The sequence below is a fragment of the Oncorhynchus clarkii genome, chromosome 33 (genome assembly GCF_045791955.1).
Source record: "Oncorhynchus clarkii lewisi isolate Uvic-CL-2024 chromosome 33, UVic_Ocla_1.0, whole genome shotgun sequence".
NCBI lineage: Eukaryota > Metazoa > Chordata > Actinopteri > Salmoniformes > Salmonidae > Oncorhynchus > Oncorhynchus clarkii.
Window position 1 is genome coordinate 33,580,431 of NC_092179.1, and position 27,040 is coordinate 33,607,470.

Below are 27,040 nucleotides of genomic sequence, written 5' to 3' on the forward strand. Positions count from 1 at the left end.
TATTACATGTATGTGTGTGTTCTTGTATGTGTTTATTTGAATGAGAGTGTGTGTGTAGATGCATGTGTACCAACACCTGCACGGCATCAGCCTCAGGCAAACCGGCATTAGTTGTAAAAACACTGCCACTTAGTGTCATTCAAATATACTTTTTATTATGATTTATTTAGACTTTAAAAAATATATATTTTTGGGCTTTTATCTTTGACCATCATTCTATCTCTCACACAGCAACTAAACTCCCACTTGTCTCCAATTCCACATACCAACCCTCAGCTTCCCTCAGCCCATCCCATCCCAACCCTCAGCTTCCCTCAGCCCATCCCAACCCTCAGCTTCCCTCAGCCCATCCCAACCCTCAGCTTCCCTCAGCCCATCCCAACCCTCAGCTTCCCCCAGCCCATCCCAACCCTCAGCTTCCCTCAGCCCATCCCATCCCAACCCTCAGCTTCCCTCAGCCCATCCCATCCCAACCCTCAGCTTCCCTCAGCCCATCCCATGCCAACCCTCAGCTTCCCATCCCAACCCTCATCCCAACCCTCAGCTTCCCTCAGCCCATCCCAACCCTCAGCTTCCATCAGCCCATCCCATCCCAACCCTCAGCTTCCATCAGCCCATCCCATCCCAACCCTCAGCTTCCCTCAGCCCATCCCAACCCTCAGCTTCCCTCAGCCCATCCCATTCCAACCCCCAGCCTCCCTCCCTCAGCCCATCCCAACCCCCAGCCTCCCTCAGCCCATCCCATACCAACCCCCAGCCTCCCTCAGCCCATCCCAACCCTCAGCTTCCCTCAGCCCATCCCAACCCTCAGCTTCCCTCAGCCCATCCCATCCCAACCCTCAGCTTCCATCAGCCCATCCCATCCCAACCCTCAGCTTCCCTCAGCCCATCCCAACCCTCAGCTTCCCGCAGCCCATCCCATCCCAACCCCCAGCCTCCCTCCCTCAGCCCATCCCATCCCAACCCCCAGCCTCCCTCCCTCAGCCCATCCCATCCCAACCCTCAGCTTCCCTCAGCCCATCCCATCCCAACCCCCAGCCTCCCTCAGCCCATCCCAACCCTCAGCTTCCCTCAGCCCATCCCAACCCCCAGCTTCCCTCAGCCCATCCCATACCAACCCCCAGCCTCCCTCAGCCCATCCCAACCCTCAGCTTCCCTCTGCCCATCCCATCTATCTCTGCTGGCCACCCACTTTGGGTTTCTACGCAACACATATCTTTCAACTATGCTGTGATGTTTAATGACACTTAACGATACTGTAGTTATCCCTGAGGATGATTCCTAACATGTACCGGATGATTCCTAACATGTAGCATACTTAATGATACTGCAGTAATGGTAGCATGGTAACCTAGCAGACATGCTATGATATGACTGTAGTTCTCCCTGAGGATGATACTTAATGATACTGTAGTAATGGTACCATGGTAACCTAGCAGACATGCTATGATATGACTGTAGTTCTCCCTGAGGATGATACGTAATGATACTGTAGTAATGGTACCATGGTAACCTAGCAGACATGCTATGATATGACTGTAGTTCTCCCTGAGGATGATACTTAATGATACTGTAGTAATGGTACCATGGTAACCTAGCAGACATGCTATGATATGACTGTAGTTCTCCCTGAGGATGATACTTAATGATACTGTAGTAATGGTACCATGGTAACCTAGCAGACACGCTATGATATGACTGTAGTTCTGTCTAGATGCTGTTTGTTTTGCTGCTGACTGTGTCCTGTCCTTCTCCAGAACAACGGAAGAACTACACCAAAAACAGCATCAACAGCATGACGAACACCTCGCAGTACCATGTTGAGGTCAGTCTACTACCGTACATACAGCGTGACTAACACCCCACAGTACCATGTTGAGGTCAGTCTACTACCGTACATACAGCGTGACTAACACCCCACAGTACCATGTTGAGGTCAGTCTACTACCGTACATACAGCGTGACTAACACCCCACAGTACCATGTTGAGGTCAGTCTACTACCGTACATACAGCGTGACTAACACCCCACAGTACCATGTTGAGGTCAGTCTACTACCGTACATACAGCGTGACTACCACCATGTTGAGGTCAGTCTACTACCGTACATACAGCGTGACTAACACCCCACAGTACCATGTTGAGGTCAGTCTACTACCGTACATTCACAATGTGTTAGTTAGGGTACAGATTGTTACTAATCTGTGTCCCAAACCCTCTCCCATCTCTCCTATCCCCTCTGTGTCCCAAACCCTCTCCCATCTCTTCTATCCCCTCTGCGTCCCAAACCCTCTCCCATCTCTCCTATCCCCTCTGCGTCCCAAACCCTCTCTAATCTCTCCTATCCCCTCTGTGTCTCAAACCCTCTCCCATCTCTCCTATCCCCTCTGTGTCCCAAACCCTCTCTAATCTCTCCTATCCCCTCTGTGTCTCAAACCCTCTCCCATCTCTCCTATCCCCTCTGTGTCTCAAACCCTCTCCCATCTCTTCTATCCCCCCTGTGTCTCAAACCCTCTCCCATCTCTCCTATCCCCTCTGTGTCTCAAACCCTCTCCCATCTCTCCTATCCCCTCTGCGTCCCAAACCCTCTCTAATCTCTCCTATCCCCTCTGCGTCCCAAACCCTCTCCCATCTCTCCTATCCCCTCTGTCTCAAACCCTCTCCCATCTCTTCTATCCCCCCTGTGTCCCAAACCCTCTCCCATCTCTTCTATCCCCCCTGTGTCCCAAACCCTCTCCCATCTCTTCTATCCCCCCTGTGTCCCAAACCCTCTCTAATCTCTCCTATCCCCTCTGCGTCCCAAACCCTCTCCCATCTCTCCTATCCCCTCTGTCTCAAACCCTCTCCCATCTCTTCTATCCCCCCTGTGTCCCAAACCCTCTCCCATCTCTTCTATCCCCCCTGTGTCCCAAACCCTCTCCCATCTCTTTTATCCCCCCTGTGTCCCAAACCCTCTCCCATCTCTCCTATCCCCTCTGTCTCAAACCCTCTCCCATCTCTTCTATCCCCCCTGTGTCCCAAACCCTCTCCCATCTCTTCTATCCCCCCTGTGTCCCAAACCCTCTCCCATCTCTTCTATCCCCCCTGTGTCCCAAACCCTCTCCCATCTCTTCTATCCCCCCTGTGTCCCAAACCCTCACCCATCTCTTCTATCCCCCCTGTGTCCCAAACCCTCTCCCATCTCTCCTATCCCCTCTGTGTCTCAAACCCTCTCCCATCTCTCCTATCCTATCCGTGTTCCAACCCTCTCCTCTCTCCTCTCAGCACCTGACCACATTTGTTCTGGACAGGAAGGAAGCCATGATCAACACTGAGGATGGAATCAGGAAGCTCCGCCTGCTGGATGCCAAGGGGAAGGTGAAGCACAGGACACATTTATGGTATCTGCTGTACAGATCCAATGTGTTCCTATTGGTTTGATATCAGGTATCTGCTGTACAGATCCAATGTGTTCCTATTGGTTTGATATCAGGTATCTGCTGTACAGATCCAATGTGTTCCTATTGGTTTGATATCAGGTATCTGCTGTACAGATCCAATGTGTTCCTATTGGTTTGATATCAGGTATCTGCTGTACAGATCCAATGTGTTCCTATTGGTTTGATATCAGGTATCTGCTGTACAGATCCAATGTGTTCCTATTGGTTTGATATCAGGTATATGCTGTACAGATCCAATGTGTTCCTATTGGTTTGATATCAGGTATCTGCTGTACAGATCCAATGTGTTCCTATTGGTTTGATATTAGGTATGGACCCAGGACATGTTGCTGCAGGTGGAGGAGAAGACAGTCAGCCTCATCGACCCAGAGACCAAGGTGGGTGAGCAGGAATGCCGTCTGAAGAACCAGCTCTGATACACTGGACAGGGGTATCATGGGACCTACTGGCTAGACCAGGGATATCATATCAGGGAATTACTGAAAGTCATCTTGGCTAGTGGATCTCTAAAAGCCCATTTATGCTTGACCTGAAAATGTGGTTGGAGGTGGTATATGGAAGGTGACGCCGTTGTGGAGCCTCCTGAGGCATGCATAGGCCAAATGGCGCTCCGTACCCCCATGACCGTGCCCACGTGTTGTAATGTTGACTCTAGGTGGGGGGTCCTGTATAAACACAACTTTCCCTGCCATGCTCAGGGAAACGGCAGGTCCTGAATAAACACAACAGCTCTGCCATGCTCAGGGAAACGGCAGGTCCTGTATAAACACAACAGCTCTGCCATGCTCAGGGAAACGGCAGGTCCTGTATAAACACAACAGCCCTGCCATGTTCAGGGAAACGCCAGGTGTATTAAAACCTGTTACGGATGGAGGTTCCGCTAGCGGAACATTTCGACCACATCCGGTGAAATTGCAGAGCGCGAAATTCCAAAAATAAATATTAGAAATATTTAACTTTCATACATTCACAAGGGCAATACACCAAATTAAAGCTTAACACCAAGTTAAAGTTTAACTTCTTCGTTAATCTAGCCACCGTGTCAGATTTCAAAAAGGCTTTATGGCGAAAGCAAACCATGCGATTATCTGAGGACAGCCACATATTTCAACCTGCAGGGCGAGACACAAAACTCAGAAATAACGATATAAATCATGCCTTACCTTTGAAGATCTTCTTCTGCTGCCACTCCAATATGTCCCAGAAACATCACAAACGGTCCTTTTGTTCGATTAATTCTGTCGTTATATCTCCAAAATGTCCATTTATTTGGCGCGTTTGATTCAGAAAAACACCGGTTCCAACTCGCCCAGCATGACTACAAAATATCTAATAAGTTCACTGTAAACTTTGTCCAAACATTTCAAACAACTTTCCTAATCCAACTTTAGATATTTTAAAACGTAAATAATCGATAAAATTTAAAACGGGATAAACTGTATTCAATACCTGTACTCTATAGTTCTGGCCTTCTACAAGAGGCTGCTCTGTTTAACTTTCCTCTGGTTCACAGTGACACCATAACTTCCTTAATGACCTGAATATTCACTAACCTGTTTGTTAGGGCTGGTCTCAGTACAGTTTTTAAGCTGGTTCTGATCACTAACCTGTTTGTAAGGGCTGGCCTCAGTATAGTTTTTAAGCTGGTTCTGTTTGTTAGGGCTGGCCTCAGTACAGTTTTTAATCTGGTTCTGTTAACTGACCTGTTTGTAAGGGCTGGCCTCAGTACAGTTTTTAAGCTGGTTCTGTTAACTGACCTGTTTGTTAGGACTGGTCTCAGTACAAGTTTTAATCTGGTTCTGTTAACTGACCTGTTTGTTAGGGCTGGTCTCAGTACAGGTTTTAATCTGCTTCTGTAAACTGACCTGTTTGTTAGGGCTGGTCTCAGTACAGTTTTTAATCTGGTTCTGTTAACTGACCTGTTTGTTAGGGCTGTTCTCAGTACAGTTTTTAATCTGGTTCTGTAAACTGACCTGTTTGTTAGGGCTGGTCTCAGTACAGTTTTTAATCTGGTTCTGTTAACTGACCTGTTTGTTAGGGCTGGCCTCAGTACAGTTTTTAAGCTGGTTAACTGACCTGTTGGTTATTGTTTCAGAATGAGTTGGAGAACTTTCCCTTGGGGACCATCATGCACTGCCAGGCAGTGATGTCATCCTGCAACTACGACTCCATCTTGGCTCTGGTGTGTAAGGAGCCGGGCCAGGGCAAACCAGACCTGCACCTGTTCCAGTGTGACGACATCAAGGTAGACACACACACACACACACACACACACACACACACACACACACACACACACACACACACACACACACACACACACACACACACAGTTAGTGATGTATTCTCTCTCTCTCTGTCTGTCTGTCTGTCTGTCTGTCTGTCTGTCTGTCTGTCTGTCTGTCTGTCTCCTCCAGGCCAACCTGATCCAGGCTGATATAGAGGGGGCCATGATGGATCAGAAGGGAGGCAAGGTGAAGAAGAGACCTGAAACACTACGGTACAACACCTCTAACTACCTGTCGTCTCTGACTGGACTCTGTACTGTAGTAGACACTAGAGACACTAGGTTAAAAGACCTCTAACTACCTGTCCTCTCTGACTGGACTCTGTACTGTAGTAGAGACTAGAGACACTAGGTTAAAACACCTCTAACTACCTGTCCTCTCTGACTGGACTCTGTACTGTAGTAGAGACTAGAGACACTAGGTTAAAACACCTCTAACTACCTGTCGTCTCTGACTGGACTCTGTACTGTAGTAGAGACTAGAAACACTAGATTACTTTATAGAGCTCTGTTAGAATGGGTTCTGTTACTTTATAGAGCTCTGTTAGAATGGGTTCTGTTACTTTATAGAGCTCTGTTAGAATGGGTTCTGTTACTTTATAGAGCTCTGTTAGAATGGGTTCTGTTACTTTATAGGGCTCTGTTGGAATGGGTTCTGTTACTTTATAGAGCTCTGTTAGAATGGGTTCTGTTACTTTATAGGGCTCTGTTGGAATGTGTTCTGTTACTTTATAGAGCTCTGTTAGAATGGGTTCTGTTACTTTATAGAGCTCTGTTAGAATGGGTTCTGTTACTTTATAGAGCTCTGCTAGAATGGGTTCTGTTACTTTATAGAGCTCTGTTATAATGGGTTCTGTTACTTTATAGAGCTCTGCTAGAATGGGTTCTGTTACTTTATAGAGCTCTGTTAGAATGGGTTCTGTTACTTTATAGAGCTCTGTTAGAATGGGTTCTGTTACTTTATAGAGCTCTGCTAGAATGGGTTCTGTTACTTTATAGAGCTCTGTTAGAATGGGTTCTGTTACTTTATAGAGCTCTGTTATAATGGGTTCTGTTACTTTATAGAGCTCTGCTAGAATGGGTTCTGTTACTTTATAGAGCTCTGTTAGAATGGGTTCTGTTACTTTATAGAGCTCTGCTAGAATGGGTTCTGTTACTTTATAGAGCTCTGCTAGAATGGGTTCTGTTACTTTATAGAGCTCTGGGTTATGTTACTTTATAGAGCTCTGTTAGAATGGGTTCTGTTACTTTATAGAGCTCTGTTAGGATGGGTTCTGTTACTTTATAGAGCTCTGTTAGAATGGGTTCTTATCCTGAAGGTTTTAATATTAAACTGTGCTTGGTATGGGTTTCTGTAGTTGTTAAAGTAGTTGTTGTGATTGGCTGGTTTCCATTCCATGGCTGTGTCTGTATCAGTGCTGTATGGGGTGCTGTTTGTATCTGTGAATTGAATCTGGGTCTGGTCTGTATCTGATTGTCTGTCTGCCTCTTCTCTCCTCTTCCCGTACTCCTATAGGATGATTCTGAAGAGTGACGGGGTCATCCCGCCGCCCCCCGAGGCGCCCGCCCCCGAGCCCCCCGCCACCCTCACCCAGGTGGACGTGAGGAGTCGTGTGGCAGCCTGGTCAGCCTGGGCGGCGGAGCAGCAGGACTGTAAGAAAACACATGTTACCGGGACTTACTGAGTCTGGAAGGTTCTGCCTTCTAATAAGCAGGATATCACTCAGCAGTCAATGATATGGCAACATGGACTTGAACAACAGTTTAGTTGAGAGATAGAGCTGTTCTAGAGGTTCAACCAGGTGATGTGGTGAGAGATAGAGCTGTTCTAGGGGTTCAACCAGGTGATAGTTGAGAGATAGAGCTGTTCTAGGGGTTCAACCAGGTGATAGTTGAGAGATAGAGCTGTTCTAGGGGTTCAACCAGGTGATAGTTGAGAGATAGAGCTGTTCTAGGGGTTCACCCAGGGGATAGTTGAGAGATAGAGCTGTTCTAGGGGTTCAACCAGGTGATAGTTGAGAGATTTGAGAGATAGAGCTGTTCTAGGGGTTCAACCAGGTGCCAGTTGAGAGATAGAGCTGTTCTAGGGGTTCAACCAGGTGATAGTTGAGAGATAGAGCTGTTCTAGGGGTTCAACCAGGGGATAGTTGAGAGATAGAGCTGTTCTAGGGGTTCAACCAGGTGATAGTTGAGAGATTTGAGAGATAGAGCTGTTCTAGGGGTTCAACCAGGTGATAGTTGAGAGATTTGAGAGATAGAGCTGTTCTAGGGGTTCAACCAGGTGATAGTTGAGAGATAGAGCTGTTCAAGTGGTTCAACCAGGTGATAGTTGAGAGATAGAGCTGTTCTAGGGGTTCAACCAGGGGATAGTTGAGAGATAGAGCTGTTCTAGGGGTTCAACCAGGGGATAGTTGAGAGATAGAGCTGTTCTAGGGGTTCAACCAGGTGATAGTTGAGAGATAGAGCTGTTCTATGGGTTCATCCAGGTGATAGTTGAGAGATAGAGCTGTTCTAGGGGTTCAACCAGGTGATAGTTGAGAGATAGAGCTGTTCTAGGGGTTCAACCAGGTGATAGTTGAGAGATAGAGCTGTTGTAGGGGTTCAACCAGGTGAAAGTTGAGAGATAGAGCTGTTCTAGGGGTTCAACCAGTGATAGTTGAGAGATAGAGCTGTTCTAGGGGTTCAACCAGGGGATAGTTGAGAGATAGAGCTGTTCTAGGGGTTCAACCAGGTGATAGTTGAGAGATAGAGCTGTTCTAGGGGTTCACCCAGGGGATAGTTGAGAGATAGAGCTGTTCTAGGGGTTCAACCAGGTGATAGTTGAGAGATAGAGCTGTTCTAGGGGTTCAACCAGGTGATAGTTGAGAGATAGAGCTGTTCTAGGGGTTCAACCAGGTGATAGTTGAGAGATAGAGCTGTTCTAGAGGTTCAACCAGGTGATGTAGTGAGAGATAGAGCTGTTCTAGGAGTTCAACCAGGTGATAGTTGAGAGATAGAGCTGTTCTAGGGGTTCAACCAGGTGATAGTTGAGAGATAGAGCTGTTCTAGGGGTTCACCCAGGGGATAGTTGAGAGATAGAGCTGTTCTAGGGGTTCAACCAGGTGATAGTTTAGAGATAGAGCTGTTCTAGGGGTTCACCCAGGGGATAGTTGAAAGATAGAGCTGTTCTAGGGGTTCACCCAGGGGATAGTTGAGAGATAGAGCTGTTCTAGAGGTTCAACCAGGTGATAGTTGAGAGATTTAAGAGATAGAGCTGTTCTAGGGGTTCAACCAGGTGATAGTTGAGAGATTTGAGAGATAGAGCTGTTCTAGGGGTTCAAACAGGTGATAGTTGAGAGATAGAGCTGTTCTAGGGGTTCAACCAGGTGATAGTTGAGAGATAGAGCTGTTCTAGAGGTTCAACCAGGTGATGTAGTGACAGATAGAGCTGTTCTAGAGGTTCAACCAGGTGATAGTTGAGAGATAGAGCTGTTCTAGGGGTTCAACCAAGTGATAGTTGAGAGATAGAGCTGTTCTAGAGGTTCAACCAGGTGATGTAGTGAGAGATAGAGCTGTTCTAGGGGTTCAACCAGGTGATAGTTGAGAGATAGAGCTGTTCAAGTGGTTCAACCAGGTGATAGTTGAGAGATAGAGCTGTTCTAGGGGTTCACCCAGGGGATAGTTGAGAGATAGAGCTGTTGTAGGGGTTCAACCAGGTGAAAGTTGAGAGATAGAGCTGTTCTAGGGGTTCAACCAGGTGATAGTTGAGAGATAGAGCTGTTCTAGGGGTTCAACCAGGGGATAGTTGAGAGATAGAGCTGTTCTAGGGGTTCAACCAGGTGATAGTTGAGAGATAGAGCTGTTCTAGGGGTTCACCCAGGGGATAGTTGAGAGATAGAGCTGTTCTAGGGGTTCAACCAGGTGATAGTTGAGAGATAGAGCTGTTCTAGGGGTTCAACCAGGTGATAGTTGAGAGATAGAGCTGTTCTAGGGGTTCAACCAGGTGATAGTTGAGAGATAGAGCTGTTCTAGAGGTTCAACCAGGTGATGTAGTGAGAGATAGAGCTGTTCTAGGAGTTCAACCAGGTGATAGTTGAGAGATAGAGCTGTTCTAGGGGTTCACCCAGGGGATAGTTGAGAGATAGAGCTGTTCTAGGGGTTCAACCAGGTGATAGTTTAGAGATAGAGCTGTTCTAGGGGTTCACCCAGGGGATAGTTGAAAGATAGAGCTGTTCTAGGGGTTCACCCAGGGGATAGTTGAGAGATAGAGCTGTTCTAGAGGTTCAACCAGGTGATAGTTGAGAGATTTAAGAGATAGAGCTGTTCTAGGGGTTCAACCAGGTGATAGTTGAGAGATTTGAGAGATAGAGCTGTTCTAGGGGTTCAAACAGGTGATAGTTGAGAGATAGAGCTGTTCTAGGGGTTCAACCAGGTGATAGTTGAGAGATAGAGCTGTTCTAGAGGTTCAACCAGGTGATGTAGTGACAGATAGAGCTGTTCTAGAGGTTCAACCAGGTGATAGTTGAGAGATAGAGCTGTTCTAGGGGTTCAACCAAGTGATAGTTGAGAGATAGAGCTGTTCTAGAGGTTCAACCAGGTGATGTAGTGAGAGATAGAGCTGTTCTAGGAGTTCACCCAGGGGATAGTTGAAAGATAGAGCTGTTCTAGGGGTTCAACCAGGTGATAGTTGAGAGATTTGAGAGATAGAGCTGTTCTAGGGGTTCAACCAGGTGCCAGTTGAGAGATAGAGCTGTTCAAGGGGTTCAACCAGGTGATAGTTGAGAGATAGAGCTGTTCTAGAGGTTCAACCAGGTGATAGTTGAGAGATAGAGCTGTTCTAGGGGTTCAACCAGGGGATAGTTGAGAGATAGAGCTGTTCTAGGGGTTCAACCAGGTGATAGTTGAGAGATTTGAGAGATAGAGCTGTTCTAGGGGTTCAACCAGGTGATAGTTGAGAGATTTGAGAGATAGAGCTGTTCTAGGGGTTCAACCAGGTGATAGTTGAGAGATAGAGCTGTTCAAGTGGTTCAACCAGGTGATAGTTGAGAGATAGAGCTGTTCTAGGGGTTCAACCAGGGGATAGTTGAGAGATAGAGCTGTTCTAGGGGTTCAACCAGGGGATAGTTGAGAGATAGAGCTGTTCTAGGGGTTCAACCAGGTGATAGTTGAGAGATAGAGCTGTTCTATGGGTTCATCCAGGTGATAGTTGAGAGATAGAGCTGTTCTAGGGGTTCAACCAGGTGATAGTTGAGAGATAGAGCTGTTCTAGGGGTTCAACCAGGTGATAGTTGAGAGATAGAGCTGTTCTAGGGGTTCAACCAGGTGATAGTTGAGAGAAAGTGCTGTTCTAGGGGTTCAACCAGGTGATAGTTGAGAGATAGAGCTGTTCTAGGGGTTCAACCAGGTGATAGTTGAGAGATAGAGCTGTTCTAGGGGTTCAACCAGGTGATAGTTGAGAGATAGAGCTGTTCTAGGGGTTCAACCAGGTGATAGTTGAGAGATAGAGCTGTTCTAGGGGTTCAACCAGGTGATAGTTGAGAGATAGAGCTGTTCTAGGGGTTCAACCAGGTGATAGTTGAGAGATAGAGCTGTTCTATGGGTTCATCCAGGTGATAGTTGAGAGATAGAGCTTTTCTAGGGGTTCAACCAGGTGATAGTTGAGAGATAGAGCTGTTCTAGGGGTTCAACCAGGGGATAGTTGAGAGATAGAGCTGTTCTAGGGGTTCAACCAGGTGATAGTTGAGAGATTTGAGAGATAGAGCTGTTCTAGGGGTTCAACCAGGTGATAGTTGAGAGATTTGAGAGATAGAGCTGTTCTAGGGGTTCAACCAGGTGATAGTTGAGAGATAGAGCTGTTCAAGTGGTTCAACCAGGTGATAGTTGAGAGATAGAGCTGTTCTAGGGGTTCAACCAGGGGATAGTTGAGAGATAGAGCTGTTCTAGGGGTTCAACCAGGGGATAGTTGAGAGATAGAGCTGTTCTAGGGGTTCAACCAGGTGATAATTGAGAGATAGAGCTGTTCTATGGGTTCATCCAGGTGATAGTTGAGAGATAGAGCTGTTCTAGGGGTTCAACCAGGTGATAGTTGAGAGATAGAGCTGTTCTAGGGGTTCAACCAGGTGATAGTTGAGAGAAAGTGCTGTTCTAGGGGTTCAACCAGGTGATAGTTGAGAGATAGAGCTGTTCTAGGGGTTCAACCAGGTGATAGTTGAGAGATAGAGCTGTTCTAGGGGTTCAACCAGGTGATAGTTGAGAGATAGAGCTGTTCTAGGGGTTCAACCAGGTGATAGTTGAGAGATAGAGCTGTTCTAGGGGTTCAACCAGGTGATAGTTGAGAGATAGAGCTGTTCTAGGGGTTCAACCAGGTGATAGTTGAGAGATAGAGCTGTTCTAGGGGTTCAACCAGGTGATAGTTGAGAGATAGAGCTGTTCTAGGGGTTCAACCAGGTGATAGCTGAGAGAAAGTGCTGTTCTAGGGGTTCAACCAGGTGATAGTTGAGAGATAGAGCTGTTCTAGGGGTTCAACCAGGTGATAGTTGAGAGATAGAGCTGTTCTAGGGGTTCAACCAGGGGATAGTTGAGAGAAAGTGCTGATCTAGGGGTTCATCCAGGTGATAGTTGAGAGAAAGAGCTGTTCTAGGGGTTCAACCAGGTGATAGTTGAGAGATAGAGCTGTTCTAAGGGTTCAACCAGGGGATGTAGTGAGACTGAACCACTGACTGTCTCTACAAGGCTTTACATTGTGATACTTACCGGTTTCTGAGAGCTACTTGACATGTCTGATCCCCCTCGGAGTACACGGAGTACAGCACAACCATTGAACAGAGCACATCTTCTGGACCCCAAATGTATTAAAAATGAAAAATACAAATCTTTACCAGTACAAATGTAGACCAAGAGGGCAGAGACAAGCCAACCTCCAATATCATTTGGGAGGCCTCTAAGAGGGTACATTAGGGGAGAGATAATCTCATACTCAGCAAAAGTTACATCTGATTTAGAATGAAAGAAAAAGACAAATGAATCACTATCTCAACAAAAATCTTCACATGGTTAAGAAGAAAATGATATTCCGGGAACTTAAGCAGGAATACGAGCTTTTCCTTTTTCCTTTTGAAGAGAGACAACAACTACAACAACAACGACAACATCTACTACAACAACTACAACTAATACAACAACAACTACAACAAATACAACAACAACAACAACAACAACATCTACTACAACAACTACAACTAATACAACAACATCTACTTCAACAACTACAACTAATACAACAACAACTACAACAACAACATCTACTACAACAACTACAACTAATACAACAACATCTACTTCAACAACTACAACTAATACAACAACAACTACAACAACATCTACTACAACAACTACAACATCTACTTCAACAACTACAACTAATACAACAACAACTACAACAACAACAACATCTACTACAACAACTACAACTAATACAACAACAACTACAACAACAACAACATCTACTACAACAACTACAACTAATACAACAACAACTACAACAAATACAACAACAACTACAACAACAACAACATCTACTACAACAACTACAACTAATACAACAACAACTACAACAACATCTACTTCAACAACTACAACTAATACAACAACAACTACAACAACAACAACATCTACTTCAACAACTACAACTAATACAACAACAACTACAACAACATCTACTACAACAACTACAACAACATCTACTTCAACAACTACAACTAATACAACAACAACTACAACAACAACAACAACAACTACTACAACAACTACAACTAATACAACATTAACTACATCTACTACAACAACTACAACAACAACAACAACAACTACTACAACAACTACAACTAATACAACATTAACTACATCTACTACAACAACTACAACAACAACAACAACAACTACTACAACAACTACAACTAATACAACAACATCTACTACAACAACTACAACTAATACAACAACAACTACAACTAATACAACAACAACATCTACTTCAACAACTACAACAACAACTACAACATCTACTACAACAACTACAACTAATACAACAACAACTACAACAACAACAACAACAACATATACTACAACAACTACAACTAATACAACAACAACTACTACAACAACAACAACAACATCTACTACAACAACTACAACTAATACAACAACAACAACAACAACTACATCTACTACAACAACTACAACTAATACAACAACAACTACAACAACAACAACAACAACATCTACTACAACAACTACAACTAATACAACAACAACATCTACTACAACAACTACAACTAATACAACAACAACAACAACAACTACATCTACTACAACAACTACAACTAATACAACAACAACTACAACAACAACAACAACAACATCTACTACAACAACTACAACTAATACAACAACAACAACAACTACATCTACTACAACAACTACAACTAATACAACATTAACTACATCTACTACAACAACTACAACAACAACAACAACTACAACAACAACAACAACAACATCTACTACAACAACTACAACTAATACAACAACAACAACAACAACATCTACTTCAACAACTACAACTAATACAACAACAACTACAACTACAACAACTACATCTACTACAACAACTACAACTAATACAACAACAACAACAACAACTACATCTACTACAACAACAACAACTAATACAACAACTACAACAACAACAACAACATCTACTACAACAACAACATCTACTACAACAACAACAACTAATACAACAACTACAACTAATACAACAACAACTACTAATACAACAACATCTACTACAACAACATCTACTACAACAACTACAACTAATACAACAACAACTACAACAACATCTACTTCAACAACTACAACTAATACAACAACAACAACAACAACTACATCTACTACAACAACTACAACTAATACAACAACAACTACAACAACAACAACAACAACATCTACTACAACAACTACAACTAATACAACAACAACAACAACAACATCTACTTCAACAACTACAACTAATACAACAACAACTACAACTACAACAACTACATCTACTACAACAACTACAACTAATACAACATTAACTACATCTACTACAACAACTACAACAACAACAACAACTACAACAACAACAACAACAACATCTACTACAACAACTACAACTAATACAACAACAACAACAACAACATCTACTTCAACAACTACAACTAATACAACAACAACTACAACTACAACAACTACATCTACTACAACAACTACAACTAATACAACAACAACAACAACAACTACATCTACTACAACAACAACAACTAATACAACAACAAATACAACAACAACTACAACAACAACTACATCTACTACAACAACTACAACTAATACAACAACATCTACTACAACAACATCTACTACAACAACTACAACTAATACAACAACAACTACAACAACAACAACAACAACTACTACAACAACTACAACTAATACAACATTAACTACATCTACTACAACAACTACAACTAATACAACAACAACTACAACAACATCTACTACAACAACTACAACTAATACAACAACATCTACTACAACAACATCTACTACAACAACAACAACTAATACAACAACAACTACAACAACAACAACATCTACTTCAACAACTACAACTAATACAACAACAACTACAACAAATACAACAACTACTTCAACAACTACAACTAATACAACAACAACTACAACAACAACTACAACATCTACTACAACAACTACAACTAATACAACAACAACTACAACAACATCTACTACAACAACTACAACTAATACAACAACATCTACTACAACAACATCTACTACAACAACAACAACTAATACAACAACAACTACAACAACAACAACATCTACTACAACAACTACAACTAATACAACAACAACTACAACAACAACAACATCTACTTCAACAACTACAACTACAACAACATCTACTACAACAACATCTACTACAACAACTACAACTAATACAACAACAACTACAACAACAACAACATCTACTTCAACAACTACAACTAATACAACAACAACTACAACAACATCTACTACAACAACTACAACTAATACAACAACAACTACAACAACAACAACATCTACTTCAACAACTACAACTAATACAACAACAACTACAACATCTACTACAACAACTACAACTAATACAACAACAACTACAACAACAACAACAACAACATCTACTACAACAACTACAACTAATACAACAACAACAACAACAACATCTACTTCAACAACTACAACTAATACAACAACAACTACAACTACAACAACTACATCTACTACAACAACTACAACTAATACAACATTAACTACATCTACTACAACAACTACAACAACAACAACAACTACAACAACAACAACAACAACATCTACTACAACAACTACAACTAATACAACAACAACAACAACAACATCTACTTCAACAACTACAACTAATACAACAACAACTACAACTACAACAACTACATCTACTACAACAACTACAACTAATACAACAACAACAACAACAACTACATCTACTACAACAACAACAACTAATACAACAACTACAACAACAACAACAACATCTACTACAACAACAACATCTACTACAACAACAACAACTAATACAACAACTACAACAACAACAACAACATCTACTACAACAACAACATCTACTACAACAACAACATCTACTACAACAACTACATCTACTACAACAACTACAACTAATACAACAACAACAACAACAACAACAACAACAACAACTACTACAACAACTACAACTAATACAACAACATCTACTACAACAACTACAACTAATACAACAACAACAACAACAACTACATCTACTTCAACAACTACAACTAATACAACAACATCTACTACAACAACTACAACTACTACAACAACTACAACTAATACAACAACAACAACAACAACTACATCTACTTCAACAACTACAACTAATACAACAACAACAACAACAACTACATCTACTTCAACAACTACAACTAATACAACAACAACTACAACAACTACATCTACTACAACAACAACAACTAATACAACAACTACAACAACAACAACAACATCTACTACAACAACAACATCTACTACAACAACTACAACTACAACAACTACATCTACTACAACAACTACAACTAATACAACAACAACAACAACAACTACATCTACTACAACAACAACAACTAATACAACAACTACAACAACAACAACAACATCTACTACAACAACTACAACAACTACAACAACTACAACTAATACAACAACAACTACAACAACAACAACAACATCTACTTCAACAACTCCAACTAATACAACAACAACAACAACAACAACATCTACTACAACAACTACAACTAATACAACAACAACTACAACAACAACAACAACATCTACTTCAACAACTCCAACTAATACAACAACAACAACAACAACAACAACAACAACATCTACTACAACAACTACAACTAATACAACAACAACTACAAAAACAACAACAACATCTACTTCAACAACTACTACAACTACAACAACAACTACAACTAATACAACAACAACTACAACTACTACATCTACTACAACAACTACAACAACAACTACAACAACAACTACAACTAATACAACAACAACTACAACTACTACATCTACTACAACAACTACAACTAATACAACAACAACTACAACAACTACATCTACTACAACAACTACAACAACAACTACAACTAATACAACAACAACTACAACAACTACATCTACTACAACAACTACAACTAATACAACAACAACTACAACAACATCTACTTCAACAACTACAACTAATACAACAACAACAACAACAAATACAACAACTAAACTCAAACAGCTTACTACTATTACTACTACTTAATGACACATAATTATTACTGAAGGTCCTTTATACCTGATACAGAACTGAAACACACTGAATGACTCCGGTCCTTTATACCTGATACAGAACTGAAACACACTGAATGACTCCAGTCCTTTATACCTGATACAGAATTGAAACACACTGAATGACTCCGGTCCTTTATACCTGATACAGAACTGAAACACACTGAATGACTCCGGTCCTTTATACCTGATACAGAACTGAAACACACTGAATGACTCCGGTCCTTTATACCTGATACAGAACTGAAACACACTGAATGACTCCGGTCCTTTATACCTGATACAGAACTGAAACACACTGAATGACTCCGGTCCTTTATACCTGGTACAGAACTGAAACACACTGAATGACTCAGGTCCTTTATACCTGATACAGAACTGAAACACACTGAATGACTCCGGTCCTTTATACCTGATACAGAACTGAAACACACTGAATGACTCCGGTCCTTTATACCTGATACAGAACTGAAACACACTGAATGACTCCGGTCCTTTATACCTGATACAGAACTGAAACACACTGAATGACTCCGGTCCTTTATACCTGATACAGAACTGAAACACACTGAATGACTCCGGTCCTTTATACCTGATACAGAACTGAAACACACTGAATGACTCCGGTCCTTTATACCTGATACTGAACTGAAACACACTGAATGACTTCGGTCCTTTATACCTGATACAGAACTGAAACACACTGAATGACTCCGGTCCTTTATACCTGATACAGAACTGAAACACACTGAATGACTCCGGTCCGTTATACCTGATACAGCACTGAAACACACATAATGACTCCGGTCCTTTATACCTGATACAGAACTGAAACACACTGAATGACTCCGGTCCTTTATACCTGATACAGAACTGAAACACACTGAATGACTCCGGTCCTTTATACCTGATACAGAACTGAAACACACTGAATGACTCCGGTCCTTTATACCTGATACAGAACTGAAACACACTGAATGACTCCGGTCCTTTATACCTGATACTGAACTGAAACACACTGAATGACTTCGGTCCTTTATACCTGATACAGAACTGAAACACACTGAATGACTCCGGTCCTTTATACCTGATACAGAACTGAAACACACTGAATGACTCCGGTCCTTTATACCTGATACAGAACTGAAACACACTGAATGACTCCGGTCCTTTATACCTGATACAGAACTGAAACACACTGAATGACTCCGGTCCTTTATACCTGATACTGAACTGAAACACACTGAATGACTTCGGTCCTTTATACCTGATACAGAACTGAAACACACTGAATGACTCCGGTCCTTTATACCTGATACAGAACTGAAACACACTGAATGACTCCGGTCCTTTATACCTGATACAGAACTGAAACACACTGAATGACTCCGGTCCTTTATACCTGATACAGAACTGAAACAGAGGGTAGTAGTAAGGCCCTACAGAGGGTAGTAGTAAGGCCCTACAGAGGGTAGTAGTAAGGCCCTACAGAGGGTAGTAGTAAGGCCCTACAGAGGGTAGACCGTAAGGCCCTGCAGAGGGTAGTACGTAAGGCCCATTACATCACTGGGACAATGTGACAAAAAACATTTGATTTGATTTGAGAATAAGGTCATTGGGAAGATCACTGTTCTAATTCCCTTCTCTTTCCCCTTCTCCCCCTCCTCCCTCTCCTCCCCCTCCTCCACCTCTTCCCCCTCCTCCCTCTCCTCCCCTCCTCCCCCTCTTCCCCCTCCTCCCTCTCTTCCCCCTCCTCCCTCTCCTCCCCCTCCTCCCTCTCCTCCCCCTCATCCCTCTCTTCCCCCTCCTCCCTCTCCTCCCCCTCTTCCCTCTCCTCCCCCTCTTCCCCCTCTTCCCTCCTCCCCCTCCTCCCCCTCTTCCCCCTCTTCCCTCTCTTCCCCCTCCTCCCTCTCCTCCCTCTCCTCCCCCTCCTTCCCCTCCTCTCTCTCCACCTGTTTCTATCAGATGATAAACAGCCTCAGTATTCTGACCAGAATGAACCTTCGGAAAGAATGGCTACCAGAGTGGATCGAGACGTGGTGAGTGTTTCCCACTGTCCGTCCGTCCAGATACCACATACTGATACCGTCTGTCTGTCAGTCCGTCTACCTCGCTCTCTGTGAGTCCGTCCAGATACCACATACTGATACCGTCTGTCTGTCAGTCCGTCTACCTCGCTCTCTGTGAGTCTGTCAGCAGAGTGTCGGCAGAGTCAGCAGAGTCAGTAGTGTCAGTGTGCGTCCAGGAATGTGTGTTTAATAGATCTAGTATCGTTGGAGGAAAGAAACTATCCGTTTGTTTCTTCAATACTGCAGACTGATGAGTAGTTTCACCTACAGGCTGATCTGGAGTCAGGTCTTCAGTCGTTTGTTTGGTTCTTCAATACTGCAGACTGATGAGTAGTTTCACCTACAGGCTGATCTGGAGTCAGGTCTTCAGTCGTTTGTTTGTTTCTTCAATACTGCAGACTGATGAGTAGTTTCACCTACAGGCTGATCTGGAGTCAGGTCTTCAGTCGTTTGTTTGGTTCTTCAATACTGCAGACTGATGAGTAGTTTCACCTACAGGCTGATCTGGAGTCAGGTCTTCAGTCGTTTGTTTGGTTCTTCAATACTGCAGACTGGTGGTTAGTTTCACCTACAGGCTGATCTGGAGTCAGGTCCTCAGTCGTTTGTTTGGTTCTTCAATACTGCAGACTGGTGGTTAGTTTCACCTACAGGCTGATCTGGAGTCAGGTCTCAGGTGATGATGAGATGCCATGTTCAGATGAGTGGAAACTAGTGTGAATGACAGTTTCAGACATATATAGGTGCTTCTAATACTAACCAATAGAACACGGCTGTAGTAACAACAAGGATACACCACTATTAGGAGCTGTAGATCAGTAGTATGTTCTGTAGTAACAACAAGGATACACCACTATTAGGAGCTGTAGATCAGTAGTATGTTCTGTAGTAACAACAAGGATACACCACTATTAGGAGCTGTAGATCAGTAGTATGTTCTGTAGTAACAACAAGGATACACCACTATTAGGAGCTGTAGATCAGTAGTATGTTCTGTAGTAACAACAAGGATACACCACTATTAGGAGTCTTGGATCAGTAGTCTCTTCTGTAGTAACAACAAGGATACACCACTATTAGGAGCTGTAGATCAGTAGTATGTTCTGTAGTAACAACAAGGATACACCACTATTAGGAGCTGTAGATCAGTAGTCTGTTCTGTAGTAACAACAAGGATACACCACTATTAGGAGCTGTAGATCAGTAGTCTGTTCTGTAGTAACAACAAGGATACACCACTATTAGGAGTCTTGGATCAGTAGTCTGTTCTGTAGTAACAACAAGGATGCACCACTATTAGGAGCTGTAGATCAGTAGTCTGTTCTGTAGTAACAACAAGGATACACCACTATTAGGAGCTGTAGATCAGTAGTCTGTTCTGTAGTAACAACAAGGATACACCACTATTAGGAGCTGTAGATCAGTAGTCTGTTCTGTAGTAACAACAAGGATACACCACTATTAGGACCTGTAGATCAGTAGTCTGTTCTGTAGTAACAACAAGGATACACCACTATTAGGAGCTGTAGATCAGTAGTCTGTTCTGTAGTAACAACAAGGATACACCACTATTAGGAGCTGTAGATCAGTAGTCTGTTCTGTAGTAACAACAAGGATACACCACTATTAGGAGTCTTGGATCAGTAGTCTGTTCTGTAGTAACAACAAGGATGCACCACTATTAGGAGCTGTAGATCAGTAGTCTGTTCTGTAGTAACAACAAGGATACACCACTATTAGGAGCTGTAGATCAGTAGTATGTTCTGTAGTAACAACAAGGATACACCACTATTAGGAGCTGTAGATCAGTAGTCTGTTCTGTAGTAACAACAAGGATACACCACTATTAGGACCTGTAGATCAGTAGTCTGTTCTGTAGTAACAACAAGGATACACCACTATTAGGAGCTGTAGATCAGTAGTCTGTTCTGTAGTAACAACAAGGATACACCACTATTAGGAGCTGTAGATCAGTAGTCTGTTCTGTAGTAACAACAAGGATACACCACTATTAGGAGCTGTAGATCAGTAGTCTGTTCTGTAGTAACAACAAGGATACACCACTATTAGGAGCTGTAGATCAGTAGTCTGTTCTGTAGTAACAACAAGGATACACCACTATTAGGAGCTGTAGATCAGTAGTCTGTTCTGTAGTAACAACAAGGATACACCACTATTAGGAGTCTTGGATCAGTAGTATGTTCTGTAGTAACAACAAGGATACACCACTATTAGGAGTCTTGGATCAGTAGTCTGTTCTGTAGTAACAACAAGGATACACCACTATTAGGAGTCTTGGATCAGTAGTCTGTTCTGTAGTAACAACAAGGATACACCACTATTAGGAGTCTTGGATCAGTAGTCTCTTCTGTAGTTAATCATTACAGATTTAAAGTAAATGCAACATGTGATACAGTATGAGGCACTACCCTCCTCTCCCACGCTATTCTTTTTCGCCAAGCTTGGAAAATACACGGAGAAGAGATAAACAGCGACTGCTGTTGTAAAGGAAAGTCCTAGTGTTTTACACTGATCGACTATAGCAGCATCTCCAGCAACAACAACAACACAGCTCATGTTGAGCCTGGCAGCGACTGCTGTTGTAAAGGAAAGTCCTAGTGTTTTACACTGATCGACTATAGCAGCATCTCCAGCAACAACAACACAGCTGATGTTGAGCCTGGCAGCGACTGCTGTTGTAAAGGAAAGTCCTAGTGTTTTACACTGATCGACTATAGCAGCATCTCCAGCAACAACAACACAGCTGATGTTGAGCCTGGCAGCGACTGCTGTTGTAAAGGAAAGTCCTAGTGTTTTACACTGATCGACTATAGCAGCATCTCCAGCAACAACAACACAGCTGATGTTGAGCCTGGCAGCGACTGCTGTTGTAAAGGAAAGTCCTAGTGTTTTTCACTGATCGACTATAGCAGCATCTCCAGCAACAACAACAACACAGCTCATGTTGAGCCTGGCAGCGACTGCTGTTGTAAAGGAAAGTCCTAGTGTTTTACACTGATCGACTATAGCAGCATCTCCAGCAACAACAACAACACAGCTCATGTTGAGCCTGGCAGCGACTGCTGTTGTAAAGGAAAGTCCTAGTGTTTTTCACTGATCGACTATAGCAGCATCTCCAGCAACAACAACACAGCTGATGTTGAGCCTGGCAGCGACTGCTGTTGTAAAGGAAAGTCCTAGTGTTTTACACTGATCGACTATAGCAGCATCTCCAGCAACAACAACACAGCTGATGTTGAGCCTGGCAGCGACTGCTGTTGTAAAGGAAAGTCCTAGTGTTTTTCACTGATCGACTATAGCAGCATCTCCAGCAACAACAACAACACAGCTCATGTTGAGCCTGGCAGCGACTGCTGTTGTAAAGGAAAGTCCTAGTGTTTTACACTGATCGACTATAGCAGCATCTCCAGCAACAACAACACAGCTGATGTTGAGCCTGGCAGCGACTGCTGTTGTAAAGGAAAGTCCCAGTGTTTTACACTGATCGACTATAGCAGCATCTCCAGCAACAACAACAACACAGCTCATGTTGAGCCTGGCAGCGACTGCCAATCTACACCTACATTACATTACATGACTTCATTTAGTGATTAACAAAGGAAGTCTGTCTGTGGTTGTGTGTCTTTTAAACACTACTGTCTTCTCTTGCAGCAAATCCTGAACCACATTCTGGACCACATCGAGTTCTTCGTGACCAAACTGCAGAAAGCGGCTGAGGCCTTCAACGAGCTCTCTAAGAGGAAGAAATCTAAAAAGAACAAGAAGAAGGGACCCGGAGGTGGGTGTTGTAGTTCTTTAGATCTAGTTTGTAGTCCTTCTGGGCCTGGTCCTGATCTTCATTCTACTGTCCATGACCTCGTTACTGTTGGGTGTTGTAGTTCTTTAGATCTAGTTTGTAGTCCTTCTGGCCTGGTCCTGATCTTCTACCCTCCATGACCTCGTTACTGTTGGGTGTTGTAGTTCTTTAGATCTAGTTTGTAGTCCTTCTGGGCCTGGTCCTGATCTTCATTCTACTCTCCATGACCTCGTTACTGTTTCCCATTTACATCAAAACAGGAAACAATTAGGAAAACAATTGATGTTGCTTGACTAGTGACTAGTGCCTATCCTACTGTAATACTGCATGTACTAGACTAGGGACTATCCTACTGTAATACTGAGTGTTACCTGTCATGTCTCTCTCTCTCCTACTGTAATACTGTATGTACTAGACTAGGGACTATCCTACTGTAATACTGTGTTACCTGTCATGTCTCTCTCTGTCCACCAGAGGGAGTGCTAACACTGCGAGCCAAGCCTCCCACTCAGGAGGAGTTTGTTGACTGTTTCCAGAAGTTCAAACATGCCTTCAACCTGCTGGTAAGACACCAAAGATGAATGATGTTATTTCATATATACTTTAACTGTAAAAAAAAACATCTAACATTCTTTTACATTTGTATGTCTTTCCATGTCTCTCTCCTCCAGGGGAAGTTGAAGTCCCACATCCAGAACCCCAGCGCTGATGATCTGGTCCACTTCCTGTTCACACCACTCAGGATGGTGAGAGACAGACTGCTCTACTCTGTTATTCCATGTTATGTTCCTGTTCACACCAGGCAGGATGGTGAGAGACAGACTGCTCTACTCTGTTATTCCATGTTCTGTTCCTGTTCACACCAGGCAGGATGGTGAGAGACAGACTGCTCTACTCTGTTATTCCATGTTCTGTTCCTGTTCACACCACTCAGGATGGTGAGAGACAGACTGCTCTACTCTGTTATTCCATGTTATGTTCCTGTTCACACCAGTCAGGATGGTGAGAGACAGACTGCTCTACTCTGTTATTCCATGTTCTGTTCCTGTTCACACCAGTCAGGATGGTGAGAGACAGACTGCTCTACTCTGTTATTCCATGTTATGTTCCTGTTCACACCACTCAGGATTGTGAGAGACAGACTGCTCTACTCTGTTATTCCATGTTCTGTTCCTGTTCACACCAGTCAGGATGGTGAGAGACAGACTGCTCTACTCTGTTATTCCATGTTCTGTTCCTGTTCACACCACTCAGGATGGTGAGAGACAGACTGCTCTACTCTGTTATTCCATGTTATGTTCCTGTTCCTGTTCACACCACTCAGGATGGTGAGAGACAGACTGCTCTACTCTGTTATTCCATGTTATGTTCCTGTTCACACCACTCAGGATGGTGAGAGACAGACTGCTCTACTCTGTTATTCCATGTTATGTTCCTGTTCACACCAGTCAGGATGGTGAGAGACAGACTGCTCTACTCTGTTATTCCATGTTATGTTCCTGTTCACACCAGTCAGGATGGTGAGAGACAGACTGCTCTACTCTGTTATTCCATGTTCTGTTCCTGTTCACACCAGTCAGGAGGGTGAGAGACAGACTGCTCTGCTCTGTTATGCATGGTTAAGCCAGATTCCACTCCACTCCGTCCCCACAACCTTCCAGGTGATCCAGACCTCTGGAGGGTCAGAGCTGGCTAAGAGCCTAGGAGTTAGTGGTGAGGGTTAGGGTAATGGTTTAAGAGCCTAGTAGTTAGTGGTGAGGGTTAGGGTAATGGTTTAAGAGCCTAGTAGTTAGTGGTGAGGGTTAGGGTAATGGTTTAAGAGCCTAGTAGTTATTGGTGGGGGTAATGGTTTAAGAGCCTAGTAGTTAGTGGTGGGGGTTAGGGTAATGGTTTAAGAGCCTAGGAGTTAGTGGTGAGGGTTAGGGTAATGCTTTAAGAGCCTAGTAGTTAGTGGTGAGGGTTAGGGTAATGGTTTAAGAGCCTAGTAGTTAGTGGTGAGGGTAATGGTTTAAGAGCCTAGTAGTTAGTGGTGAGGGTAATGGTTTAAGAGCCTAGTAGTTAGTGGTGAGGGTTAGGGTAATGGTTTAAGAGCCTAGTAGTTAGTGGTGAGGGTTAGGGTAATGGTTTAAGAGCCTAGTAGTTAGTGGTGAGGGTTAGGGTAATGGTTTAAGAGCCTAGTAGTTAGTGGTGAGGGTAATGGTTTAAGAGCCTAGTAGTTAGTGGTGAGAGTTAGGGTAATGGTTTAAGAGCCTAGTAAGTTAGTGGTGAGGGTAATGGTTTAAACTCTTCTCCTCCAGGTGATCCAGACCTCTGGAGGGACAGAGCTGGCTAAGAGCCTAGTAGTTAGTGGTGAGGGTAATGGTTTAAACTCTTCTCCTCCAGGTGATCCAGACCTCTGGAGGGACAGAGCTGGCTAAGAGCCTAGTAGTTAATGGTGAGGATAATGGTTTAAACTCTTCTCCTCCAGGTGATCCAGACCTCTGGATGGACAGAGCTGGCTAAGAGCCTAGTAGTTAGTGGTGAGGATAATGGTTTAAACTCTTCTCCTCCAGGTGATCCAGACCTCTGGAGGGACAGAGCTGGCTAAGAGCGTGGTGGTTCCTCTGTTGACCATAGAGGCTATAGACTTCCTGCACTCAGCTGGGACGGCCGAGGAAAGACACCTGTGGGTTGCCCTGGGGGAGGGGTGGACCAAGTGCAGGTAGGAGGCTAGAGGTCACGACGGGGTTAACATGGGGTCATAGGGGTGAATGTTTGGTTAACGTGGGTTTAACGGTAATATCGGTCTCCAACCTCTTTATTAAAGCATCTTCTGTTCACTTACTGATGGAGTGACACCATTATTTTAGTCTAACTGAGATGCTGCTGTATGGAGTGACACCATTATTTTAGTCTAACTGAGATGCTGCTGTATGGAGTAACACCATTATTTTAGTCTAACTGAGATGCTGCTGTATGGAGTGACACCATTATTTTAGTCTAACTGAGATGCTGTTGTATGGAGTAACACCATTATTTTAGTCTAACTGAGATGCTGCTGTATGGAGTAACACCATTATTTTAGTCTAACTGGGATGCTGCTGTATGGAGTAACACCATTATTTTAGTCTAACTGGGATGCTGCTGTATGGAGTGACACCATTATTTTAGTCTAACTGGGATGCTGCTGTATGGAGTAACACCATTATTTTAGTCTAACTGAGATGCTGCTGTATGGAGTAACACCATTATTTTAGTCTAACTGAGATGCTGCTGTATGGAGTAACACCATTATTTTAGTCTAACTGAGATGCTGCTGTAGGCCCTCCTTGGTTTTGGACAGAAGCACCAGATCATCAGCAAACAGTAGACATTTGACTTCAGATTATAGCAGACCCTAATGCCAAACTGAGCCAAAAGCTTTTTTGAAGTCAACAATGCCTCT

At 43.2% G+C, this 27,040-nt stretch overlaps 1 protein-coding gene across 1 annotated transcript in view; it reads left to right on the plus strand.

Moving 5' to 3' along the window:
• Nucleotides 1-27,040, plus strand: part of LOC139392905 (EGFR pathway substrate 8a, signaling adaptor) — a 139,995-nt gene that overhangs the window by 84,300 nt on the left and 28,655 nt on the right. Inside the window, 11 exon segments of the mRNA XM_071141229.1 lie at nt 1,758-1,825; nt 3,265-3,357; nt 3,749-3,817; nt 5,536-5,685; nt 5,858-5,940; nt 7,244-7,380; nt 19,699-19,772; nt 23,472-23,598; nt 24,091-24,179; nt 24,288-24,362; nt 26,169-26,317. Of these exon segments, the coding sequence (XP_070997330.1) occupies nt 1,758-1,825; nt 3,265-3,357; nt 3,749-3,817; nt 5,536-5,685; nt 5,858-5,940; nt 7,244-7,380; nt 19,699-19,772; nt 23,472-23,598; nt 24,091-24,179; nt 24,288-24,362; nt 26,169-26,317 (1,114 nt within the window).